This window comes from Mesoplodon densirostris, chromosome 17 (assembly GCF_025265405.1).
Source record: "Mesoplodon densirostris isolate mMesDen1 chromosome 17, mMesDen1 primary haplotype, whole genome shotgun sequence".
Classification (NCBI taxonomy): Eukaryota; Metazoa; Chordata; class Mammalia; order Artiodactyla; family Ziphiidae; genus Mesoplodon; species Mesoplodon densirostris.
The window spans coordinates 18,371,746-18,384,623 of NC_082677.1; the positions used below are offsets into that span (position 1 = coordinate 18,371,746).

The window sequence follows — 12,878 nt, forward strand, 5'->3', positions numbered from 1 at the left end:
GACAAGAATTCTGATGCAGCTGGAACCTAGTGTGAATGGAAAGTAGGGCTGAGGATAAAGCTGGAAGGGCTAAGACCAAGTTATGAAGAGTCTTTCATAAGTCTTTCAGTCTTACCAAGGAGTCTGAATGTTATTCTAAAGGCAACATGGAGACATCCAGGGACTAGATGTGATGAGTTCTGGTGGCAGTATAGAAAATGGCTTGGAGAATTGGGGGTCTGAGATTCCAGCTTGGAAGAGTCCAAGCAAGGGATAATTAGGGCCAGAACTTTAGTGGTGATATTGGGGATGAAGAGGAGTAGATATTTTTATTTATTTATTTTTATTTTCTTTTTTATATCTTTATTGGAGTATAATTGCTTTACAATGTTGTGTAAGAGTAGATATTTTAAAAACATTTTATTTTTTCTGATTCAAAGTAATACATGTTTATTATTTAAAAATTCAGACATTTTTAACACAATATTGTAATTCAACTATACTTCAATAAAAATAAATTTTAAAAATTCAAACATTTTAGAAATCTATAATATAGAAAGGGAGTGCATACCATAATCCTTCCCAAGGAAACCATTATCAACAATTTGGTGATGACTCCTCTGGTTTTTATTCTATATTATAATGATTCTTCTTTTATTTTTTAACCCAAACTTTAAACTCATTGCCTCACATCCTGTTTTATAGATACCGTTTATTGAGTGTTTGCTGTGTGCCAGGTATTACATTCAACGTCTTATGTTATTTCATTTAATCCTTCTAACAATACTATGAGGACTAGGTATTATCCTTACCATTTTACAGATGAGGAAATTGAAACTTAGAGTAAGGCTATTGCTCAAGGTTATAAATACAGCTAATAAGTAACAGAGCCAATTTTTCAATCCAGATCTGATTCTAAATCCCATCCTCTTAACCATTAATATGTCCTTAATAAGATTTGAAGCCCTTCAGATAAGAAGGGAGAGGTAATTATAGAAGACCCTGAGGACAGAGTAGACAAGAAGCCCTGAACGGAACCATTGCACCTGAATCAGCTTTACCCATTACTATTTTCTAGGTTAGCTTGAAATGCTAGAGGTTTAGCTCTTTGTTAAAGATCAGTATTTTTACTGAATTATCTCTTGTAAAGTTGCTTGAAAACTGGGGACATAATTTGATTGGTGCATTCAGACATCAAACAGTGATGTCATTTAGGTAAACAAATGGGACCTAATTAAACTTAAAAGCTTTTGCACAGCAAAGGAAACCATAAACAAGACAAAAAGACAAGCTTCAGAATGGGAGAAAATATTTGCAAACAAAGCAACTGACGAAGGATTAATCTCCAAAATTTACAAACAGCTCATGCAGTTCAATACCAAAAAAAACAAACAACCCAGTCAAAAAATGGGAAGGAGAGCTAAATAGACATTTCTCCAAAGAAGACATACAGATGGCCAACAAACACATGAAAAGATGCTCAACATCACTAATTATTAGAGAAATGCAAATCAAAACTACAGTGAGGTATCACCTCACACCAGTCAGAATGGCATCATCAAAAAATCTATAAGCAATAAATGCTGGAGAGGGTGTGGAGAAAAGGGAACCCTCTTGCACTGTTGGTGGGAATGTAAATCAATAACAGCCACTGTGGAGAATAGTATGGAGGTTCCTTTAAAAATTAAAAATAGAACTACCACGTGACTCAGCAATTCCACTACTGGGTATATACCCATAGAAAACCGTAATTCAAAAAGACACATGCTGGGCTTCCCTGGTGGTGCAGTGGTTGAGAGTCCGCCTGCCGATGCAGGGGACACGGGTTCGTGCCCCGGTCCGGGAAGATCCCACATGCTGTGGAGCGGCTGGGCCCATGAGCCATGGCCGCTGAGCCTGCGCGTCCAGAGCCTGTGCTCCACAATGGGAGAGGCCACAACAGTGAGAGGCCCGCATACCACACACACACACACAAAAAAGACACATGCACCCCAGTGTTCATTGTAGCACTATTTACAATAGCCAGGTCATGGAAACAACCTAAATGTCCATCCACAGAGGAATGGATAAAGAAGATGTGGTACATATATACAGTGGAATATTACTCAGCCATAAAAAGGAATGAAATTGGATCATTTGTAGGGACATGGATGGACCTAGAGTCTGTCATACAGAGTGAAGTAAGTCAGAAAGAGAAAAACAAATATTGTATATTAATGCATATATGTAGAATCTGAAAAGATTGATATAGACGATCTTATTTACAAAGCAGAAATAGAGACACAGGCATAGAGAACAAACATATGGATACCAAGGGGGCAAGGGGTGTGTGGATGAATTGGGAGATTGGGATTGACATATATACACTATTGATACTATGTATAAAATAGATAACTAATGAGAACCTACTGTGTTGCACAGGGAAGTCTACTCAATGCTCTCTGGTGACCTAAATGGGAAAGAAATCCAAAAAAGAGAGGATATATGTGTATGTATAGCTGATTCACTTTGCTGTACAGTAGAAACTAACACAACATTGTAAAGCAAGTATACTCCAATAAAAATCTAAAAAATAAAAAAAAGAGAAGAAATGCAAAATAAAAGAAGATTAGACAGTGGAGTCAGGTGATGAATATGGCTCAAGATGGAGGTCAGCATTATTCTGTTAGTTGAATTGTTCTTTGAAATTATCTCAATTCTTTAAACATGTTAGTAAGAACATGTCTCAACAGAACTAAGTGGCAAACTAACTTTGCCACTACTATATATAAAATGATAACTAAAAAGAAACTATTGTGCAGCACAGGGAACTTTACTCAATACTCTGTAATGACCTATGTGGGAAAAGAATCTAAAAAGGAGTGGTTATATGTGTATGTATAACTGATTCACTTTGCTGTACCACAAAAACTAACAACATTGTAAATCAACTATACTCCAATAAAAATAATAATAAAAAAAGAAAGAAATCATTTAAAAAATGATGTAATTTAGGGATATGATAGTAACATGCTATACTGGACCTAAATCTAACCATAAAGAATGTAAGACAGAAAGAAATTGATTCTTTTCCATCAAGGAGAATCACTTGGATATGGGATACAAAACATGGTAAAAGGATTTGGAACCCAAATTTTATGAAAAGATTATTAAAAAGGACTTTCTCACTTCAAACGAACTTTTCTCCTGGCCCATGCAAATGACATTTCAGGGTACTGAGAGAACTTGAGAGTGAGGTCACTAAACTGCTCTCAGTGATCCATAAAGAACCACTGCCAGTGGAAGATTTTCCAGAAGTCCAATATTAAAATAATAAATTTCTCCTAATAATCTTATTTTTAAAAATTTTATTGCAAAAATTTTCAACCATATACAAAACAAGACAGTACAAAGAAATTCCATGTACTCATCTCCTAGCCTTAACAACCGTCAGTACTTTGCTGTGTTTATTTCATTTGTCTTCCCAACACCCCTTCCCGTGTTTTTTCTTTTTTTTTTTTTTCTTTGACTGGAGTATTTTAAAGCAAATCTCAAATCTCATGTAATATCATCATATCAACCCTAAACACATCAATATGCATCTCAAAAATAAGATAATTTTTACATAACTACAATGTAATTTTGCACTTAAAAATTAATAATAATTCATTAATAACTAATACCCAGTCCATACTCAAACTTCTTGATTGCCACCCCCCAAATTTTAGCTGCTTTGTTCAAACAAGAATTCTAATAAGGTCCACTTATTGTATTTGCTTATAATGTCCCTTAAGTCTTTTTTAAGTCCCTTTTCATTTAAAACAGCACCTTCTCCCATGTTTATGCCATTGACTTGTTGCAAAACTGAATCAGTAATCCTACATAATTTCCTTTATTCTAGGTTTGTCAGATTGCTTCACTGGAGGTTATATTTAAAGGCTTGATTAGATTCAGATTCAGTTTTATTATGGCAGTCATATTTTGTAAGTGGTGCTGTGTAGTGTGTGTTTCATCACGTCAGGAGACATACATTTAGTGATGCTAAGACTGAGCAATGAGTTCAGATGGTGGCAGCCTAATCTGTTATAAAGTTCCCCATCAACTACACGTAATTGTTTTATCATCCACTGATGAACATTGCCTGATTCAGTCATTTCGTTAGGGGTTACAAAAAGGTGATTTTCTAACTTTATTATTCCTTATGTATTTATTGACTGGACTAGTTTTATAGAGAATAACTTTCCATCTTCCACCACAATTTAATTAGTCTGAAGTACAATCCATACTGGAGAGGAAGAATAAATGCCTAATTCTTTTCCTTCAATTATCAGTTTAGAAAGTAATGACTTGTTAACCTGGGAACTTCCATTGGTGTCCATTTATTTATCTCTCTCTTTCCCCCTGTCTTTCTCCCTCTCCCCCTTTTTCCTCTCTTCTTCTCTCCTCCTCCTCCTCACCCCTGTATCCCTGTAGTATCATTATGAACTAGTGGACTTAGTGTTTTTTCATACATCTTATATAGTTGTACTTTAAAAAAAATTTTTTTGATGCTTGATTATCTGTCTGTGGCCTCTTCAAGTTGACCCATGTCCTTTTGATATCACTCCCATTAGTTTGTGAGAGTCTCCTTGCTTTCTAGCCCATCTTGTATATTTTCTAACACAGACCTGGAGTTAGCCATTTCTACCAAGGACTCTTGCTCCTTTTAGTTAGAAATGTTTCTTAGGGACTATAATCTGGATGCTAGGGATGCTCATTGACATTGGATTATTGCTTCTAGCCCTTTTCAGTGGACAGAGTTAGCTCACTATTTTTAAAGTAAGCAAATGTTTCTAGATTAGAAGCAAAACTTCTTGATTATATTGAGGAGGCCAAGTGTATGCTGAATGGCATCTTACAAAACTTGTCCTAGTGCTGGCTGACCTTGTTTCTTCCATCAGTAACAACAAAAGTCATTTTTCTCCTTACATAATATAATCTGTGTTCTTAAATTGGATATTCTTGCACAAGATCTTTCTTCTAACCCTTTTTTGTGTAATGTTTACTGTAGCTCACTGCTAGATGAGATCATTTCTCTTATACTTTGGCTTTTATTAAATTTGAAACAGATCTTACACACTGTTATTATTTGAATAAGCATGCATATAAAGTAGTGTGCATTCTCCACAATGACATAGTTAATTATATAGTCCAGACTATATGATCCAAACTGCAAATCAGCAGGAAGATATGATTCAATTCTATAAAATAGTGATTCAACATTCATTGGATTAACCTTTATCAACAACCTGCCATTAAGTTAGTTGTTGTGGAGAACATAGTGATTTGTTGTGGTCTTTTGTCCTTGAGACCCTTATCCACAAGTAGAATAAAATATATGAGGTAAATATTGATTCTTTACCAAACCTAATACATTGATGTTCTTGGGATTTGAAACTTAAGGTAGGCTTAACTTATGGAGCACTTCTTTATATTGTAGGCAGTAAACTATCAAAAGTCAATATCCTAGAGGGTAGTCAGGTTGAAATGATGTATGTGAATTATAAATTCCTTAAAGGTACTGAGGAAAATTAGGACTTTCCTTATATATCCCAATATATTCCTAACTTTAAGAAGTTGTCATCTCAGAGAAATGACAGTTCCACTCTTGGGCACAAACTACTAGGTTGGAATGACAAGTCTTCTGACCTAGAGTAGCATCTTTTAAAATATTCTCTTGGTTCTCAAGAATAAATAGTCAGTGCATCACAGATGGTTCCAATAAACTTCACCAAATGAAAGAAAAAAGAGAAGTAATGATACACAAAAGTTGGAGTAGAAACTTTTTTTATAGATAGCTTCAGTTTGACAATTGAATTAAGAAATGAGAAAACATTGGCTACAGATCATACAGTTTTTTCTCTAAGCCAAAGTTTGTGTCTCGTTAGAGTCCTCTAGTATTAAGAATTTTAATCAGAGTTTGAAGAATGAGAAAAGTGCTAAAGTAGAATTACAGACAAGCTGTTGTAGGAGTATGAAGGAAGGGGAGAGTGATTCTGAATGGTAGGTGATTGGAAACACCAAGAAGGAGGTGGCATTTGAACTAAGTCTTGAAAGATGAGAGAGAATCTTAGAGGTGGAAACTTAAGGAGAAGGGCATTCTAGGTTGAGAGAATGGCATACCCCAAGGAGTTAAGGGATGTGATGAGAGATGAAATTGAAAAGTTAAGTTTAAAGCAAAATTATGAAAGTCCATAAATATCTTACTAATAAGTCTGGATTTTAATTGTCTGTAGGTTCCTTCTCTAGGTCAACAGTCTTCATTTCATATTTTCCTAAGTACTCTGTTAATAAATGATAGTGTTTTTCTGCTTCACATTTCAGAAAACGTACCCATCTTTATAACATCTTTAATAAAAACCCACCTTATAACTCTTCCATGCATGCCAATAGGCTGATTTTTCAAATTCTTCTGATAAGAGAAATTGCTAACACTATAAATTGGCATTTTTTAATATTCTGCAAAGAATAGTGCCTATCTGAATATATTAGCATTTGATGTTAATATGAGTTTTTCAGGGAATATTCAGATGATATTTGTGAATATTATTCCACATAAAAATGGGGAAAAAATGAATAAATACCACACACGTTTAATGAATTCTCTCAAATACCTTTCTTTGCTGTTTTCCCTACTGTATTTATAAAGTTGATGTTGCAAAGTAGCCTATTTCCTAAATTGTGGGAAAGAGATTTTATTATTGATTCTGAATTTCATGTAAATATTATTTTGTTACTCTTTTTTTTTTTTTTTTTGGTGGTACGCGGGTCTCTCACTGTTGTGGCCTCTCCCGTTGCGGAGCACAGGCTCCAGACGTGCAGGCCCAGCGGCCATGGCTCACGGGCCCAGCCGTTCCGCGGCATGTGGGATCCTCCCGGACCGGGGCACGAACCTGTGTCCCCTGCATCGGCAGGCGGACTCTCAACCACTGCGCCACCAGGGAAGCCCTATTTTATTATTCTTGAATCCTCAATTTCCCTCACCCCAAATTTATTCTTCACCCTACCCCAACTACAGCATCTACAAGTTTTGTGGACTCTTCCCCTGAATAATATGCATGACCTGCCCATAGTCCTCTATTCTACTACTGCCACCCCAGTCCAAGCCCCCATCATCTCTAGCTGGGCTTCTGTTCCTCCTACTAGCTAGTCTCCCTGCTTCCACTCTAGCTCCCCAGCTCATTCTTCCCTGTTTTACAAGATTCTCCACAGGTAGCCAGAGTGATCTTTTTTAAAGCATATGATAGACTGTGTTAATTGCTTTCTTTAAACTATCCAAAGGCTTCCTATCACACTTAAAAATGAAACTCCCTGGGGCTTCCCTGCTGGCACAGTGGTTGAGAATCTGCCTGCCAGTGCAGGGGACACGGGTTCGAGCCCTGCTCTGGGAGGATCCCACATGCCGTGGAGCAACTGGGCCCGTGAGCCACAGCTACTGAGCCTGCGCGTCTGGAGCCTGTGCTCCGCAACAAGAGAGGCCACGACAGTGAGAGGCCCACGCACCGCGTTGAAGAGTGGCCCCCGCTTGCCGCAACTGCAGAAAACCCTCACACAGAAACAAAGATCCAACACAGCCAAAAATAAATAAATAAATATTAAAAAAAAAAAAAAAAGAAACTCCTTACCTTGGCTTACAAAGCTGCTGGTTCTTTCCTTGGAGCCTTTGCACAGTTAGTTCCCTTTGCCTGAATGTTTTGCCTCTTCCCTGACCACTCAGTCTAAAGTAAAGCAAATTAAGTACACTCTATAGTGTACCTATTTTATTGTCTTCAGTTTCACAGCACTGAAGTATATGAAATTATCTTTTCATTGTTTATAGTCTGTCTCCTCCCCCACCAGAAACATTTGCACTGAACTGTGAATGCTAGGAAGGCAGTGACCTTGTCTGCTTACTGTTCTATCCCCAGCATCTGGAATAGTGCCAGGCACATTTTGGATATTTAGTGGGTATTGAAAGAATGGTGTTTGAATGAACTGTGACAAATGGTATCTATGCTTCCATTAACAGCAGTATTGAAATGGTTCTTTTGATACCATTAATATTATTTTGTTAATAAAACAACATAGTTCTCTATTTCTCTCTTGTTTATGCTTTAGATATGAAACCCCACAGATCGCCTTACGTTGTGGGATTATGCTGAGAGAATGTATTCGACATGAACCGCTTGCGAAAATCATCCTCTTTTCTAATCAATTCAGAGATTTCTTTAAGTATGTGGAGTTGTCAACATTTGATATTGCTTCAGATGCCTTTGCTACTTTTAAGGTAATTTTTTCTGAATCAGCTGGGTTATTTAATTTCAGCATTTAGTCATTTGGCCTCTAAGAGGCAGTTTAACTTTTAAAAGCAGAAAATTATATTCCTTAGGTCAGAGCATAGCCAACTGTATATGATGTGGATCATAAGAGGATTCAGTAAATAGAATGCAATTAGACCCGTCTGTCACATTGTGGAAAAAGCAACTCAAAATGCTTGTCATAAGCTCATATGGGCTTATGAAGAAGACAAAGACACAGAGTAAGGAAGAAGAAAACCAGTGAGAAGAGCAAAGAGTGAGGGAAGGAAGGAAAAGAGGAGGAAAGGGCAGGGGACAGACTCTAAGGAGAGTTGGCGGTGGGTGGAGGGAAGAGGAGCAGCGAGGGCAAGAAACATGGACTTGTGCTCAGGGTGTTGAGAAACCCCAGCAGCCTTCGATGTTTCATAGGCGACAAGTCTCACCCGGCAAAACAACAGTTGTACAGTGGCTACAGATGAAGCCCCCAAGAGTATATCTAGAACACATGGTAGGAGGGGCCTTGGTGCATCAAATAGGAAGAAGGACATTTAACACAAAGGATGGTTCCATTTCTTTCTAGCAAATATCTGTGCCTAAACAAAATCCATAAATGTGCCTTTTTTAAAAATCCATAAATAAGACTTCACAAATAACTGTAAACATAGAACAACTCTAATGGAGTGGGAAGATCAAATTCAATTGAGCATTTATTTTTGAAAATTTCCCCAAAGATTTTTCAACATTTAATAGAATAAACTGTACTTGATAATAGTGTCTTGCATCATATGTTCAGCTCAGTTTAATTTTCAGCACAATATTGAATCACAAAAATAAACTATGGTGATTTGTGCATGAGCATATTTTCCGTTGAACTTAAGTCAAGTCCTTGAAAATCTAAATGACCTTAAAAAGTTTCCTAGTATGCTACCGATATTGAAAATGCCTATTTTCTATATTTTACCAAAATGCTGTGGTTAATATAATGTAATGACCATAAGTCACTTTTTTTTTTAAGTAGCTGGTTTCAAGGGGATTTGTTTACTTGGTTGGCTGGTTGGTTTGGGCTTTTGTTTTTATCTTCTTAGGCTTAACCTTTTTTGTTTTGAACTGCAGGATGACTACTGCGCAGTTAGTCATTGGTGTTTTCACATTGTTGGCTTATGTTTTTGTCATGGTATTGTCTACAAATTGTCCTTTCCCAAAAAAGATTCCTTACAATCACAATCTCTTTCACCTCTTCCTCTAAGAGTCGACATGATAAGAAGTGGTATGAATTCCATCTCTCTCTGCACCTGACTTGCTATATGTCCTTCACCTGTGAGATGAGGAAAATAATCTCTGTTTTTGCAGAGTTGTGAAGATTAGAAATAACGTATGTAAGGTGCTCGGCACACTCTCCAGCATGTAGTAAAAACTCAATAAATGCAGCTGCTGCTGGCTGATGTAGTATCGTGTCCCTGCCATTGCATGTCTGTCTCTGTCATTGCACCCTGAGTTCTCCCAAGCTGTGAAGAATTCACTAAAATATCCATATCAACATTTTTTTAGCATGATACTTAGACTATGCAGAACCTAGCCCTGTCAAAATAATTGTTAGGAGGTGGGATGAAAGAGTACACTATTTCTGATACTTTTTTTAAACTTTAAATTCTTTAAAATTTGAACTTTATTTTTCTTGGCAATTTCCTGCTTTTTCCTTTTTGGGTGGGATCCTAGCAATTTTTCTCCCACTCAGTTATTTGATCTATAATAATGCAACTTCTGTATTTGTCTATGTATTATGTTTATATACATGTATTGTTATATATATGTGTATGTGTGTATATATATATGGTATAATCCCTCCAGTTTTGCGCATACATTTATTATGTATATAAATTGGAGGGTATATCTATGTATATATAATGTATACACACTCAAGTGTAAGAGTGTATGTGCACGAATCACTTATTGGCTGTATCCATCATACACGTGTGCTGGAGGAATTCTGCCCTACCATATTATATTTTCTATTATTGGATTTTAAAGTTATTTTTTTCCCTTAGAATTTGAAGGAGCTGCTACTAACAGAACCCCCTCCTTATTCCTCTTTCTTTGGTGTAACACTAATGTGTAGTGAATGGAAAACCTTTCCAGGCAGCACTCATCGGCAAAGTACTCTTTCTGTTGCCACCATCACGGTATGTGCAGGGCCTGAGGCCATGGGAGATCATGGTCCTCACACCCGAGGCTGATGACTGTCCTAATAGATGCAGAACCCCATGGGTGCAGCCATCCACAGTGTCTGCTGCAGCCCATGGAGAGAACTTTCTAACCTGGGTCAGCTTAGAAAATCACTGATGCTGCTCAGGAGGTTGGGGAAGAGAGTATCTGAAAACTAGGCATCCCGAATATCCACTTAGAAAAAGATTAGGGACCCCAAAGGATGCTGTGGAACTACCTTACTCTCTGAGGTGTCCCCTGACATAGGAACTGGTTTGAATTTTGACTTGGGATGGACCAGGAATGAATTCCTTAGAGGATTTTCCCATTTTAAAATTGCGATTCCAGAACAGTATTACGTGTTCTCCTGAGGAAAAAAGTACATTTCTCCACGGATAGGCTGAATGGTCAATCAAGTTGTGATGAAAGGTAATATGAAATGAAATTAATAGCCAGTCTCATTATTTTTGAACTTGAAAATTGTAGTGCAAACTAATGAGGACCTACTGTATAGCACAGGGAACTCTATTCAAATAATCTGTACTGACCTATATGGGAAAAGAAACTAAAAAAGAGTGGATATATGTATATGTATAACTGATGCATTTTGCTGTACAGCAGAGACTAACACAACATTGTAAATCAATTATACTCCAATAAAAAATTTAAAAAATAAAAATAAAACTGAAAAAAAAGAAAATTGTAGTGCAAAGTGCTTTAAATATTTAACTTTTTATTGAAATAGAAATAAGTGAGTTTTACCATTGCTGCTGCCTTCTTTTTCTCTGTGAGGTTATGTTGTGTATCTTGTATATGCTTTTAAGAAGCTTTAATTAAATATGTATTAAAGTATAAGAATTTATTTTTGAAAACTTGAAAATTCTTGTTAGGTTTTTAATTAAATTCTGCATAGTACCTAGACAGGGTATTTAGCCCTTAAGCATGTTAAACGGATTACCTGAGGCTTGTTTTCTTTCAACATTGAGGTGAATTAAGGATATAACGTAGGTGTGAATTTTCAGTCAAACATTCCTTTATGCTTTTGTTCAGTTTTCCGAGAGTTATGTCTGTAGTTAGATCAGGCTACTTGTCTTCAACTTTGAAAGGGTGCATTGTGCTACTTAGTAACTGAACAACACTTCCCAGCCCATTAACCCAAGAGCGGGATGATGCTGAGATGGCCCTATTAAATGTCATTCTTGTGCTTCCCAGCATCCTAGGCATTTACATTTCAAAAGTGGTTAAGAAACTTTAAAGGTTAATCGTTGAAAATCTGTTAACTTGTGAGATATGGTTTTAGTCCATGCAGAGCTCTTTTTTTAATAAATGGTTATTAATGACATTTTAAAAAGATCATCATAAACTTTATTTGAATATTTATTATATCATTTTCACAATGTAGAGTTATGGCTTGAAGAAATATACTGTACACTTGTCTGTTAGGTGACATTTGTTTCACTAGTTGAATTATTTCTATGGTATGAATTTAAAGCACTCTGCTGTTTTTAGCATGAAACAAATTGTATTTTACATCTTAAACTAAGAATGGAAGTAATTTTGTGATGTAAATGAAAATATCCTGAAACTTTTATGTTTCAAATTAATGGACTTGGAAAATCTTAGAAGAAAAAGATAGATTTATAAAATTTGTTACCTATAATAATTTTGTTTCACTTGACTGTTCTTTTTCTAGGATTTACTGACCAGACATAAAGTGCTGGTAGCAGACTTCTTAGAACAAAATTATGACACTGTAAGTAGAAGTCATTTTTAAGTCTTTACCTCATTCTCTCTTCCTCTCTCTCTCTCCTTCTTAGATCTGTTAGCACTTACTCCTATTTATGATACACAGTTGAAACCAACCATACACCCGATTGGTTTATTACCTAGAAGCCAGGTCATCAAGAAACTATGGAAAATAGAGGATGGCAGGAGATCAGGGCTTTCTCGTTTTTCACATCTCTTCCTGTTGTGCTCTGGAGCTCCAGGAAACAACTAGTACCTGCTCACTTTGATCTTGACTTACGAGCATCCATGTTGCCCTTAAGAGGCAGTAGGGAACTCCAAATGGAAGAGCACCCCACCTTACTAATAAATACATTACTAGTAAATCATTTTACTTGGTTTAATAACTAGTTTTACTTACTAGTAGAAATACCAAAATACATATCTGTCTTCCAACTCCCTTCTCTAAGGGTGAATCCATCTCAACCTTTTGATAATTAGCTGTAATTGTTACTGAACCAAACTCACCCGACATGCAGCAAAGCCAGTCTACTGACACCGGGTTGTGATGAAGGAAAATTCAACAGTTATTGCAAGGCTGAGCAAGGAATGTGCGGTGGCTAATGCTCAAAAGACCCCAATCCCAAATGGTTTTCAGGGAAGGGGTGAGGGTTGCGG

At 36.6% G+C, this 12,878-nt stretch overlaps 1 protein-coding gene across 7 annotated transcripts in view; it reads left to right on the forward strand.

Annotated features, from left to right (window-relative positions):
• CAB39L (calcium binding protein 39 like) overlaps window positions 1–12,878 on the forward strand; it is a 107,517-nt gene that overhangs the window by 72,969 nt on the left and 21,670 nt on the right. For all 7 annotated transcript variants that reach the window (XM_060080128.1, XM_060080130.1, XM_060080133.1 and 4 more), the window contains 2 exons: window positions 8,095–8,263; window positions 12,169–12,228. In XM_060080128.1, coding sequence (XP_059936111.1) covers window positions 8,095–8,263; window positions 12,169–12,228 — 229 coding nt within the window. The remainder of the gene's footprint in view (window positions 1–8,094; window positions 8,264–12,168; window positions 12,229–12,878) is intronic.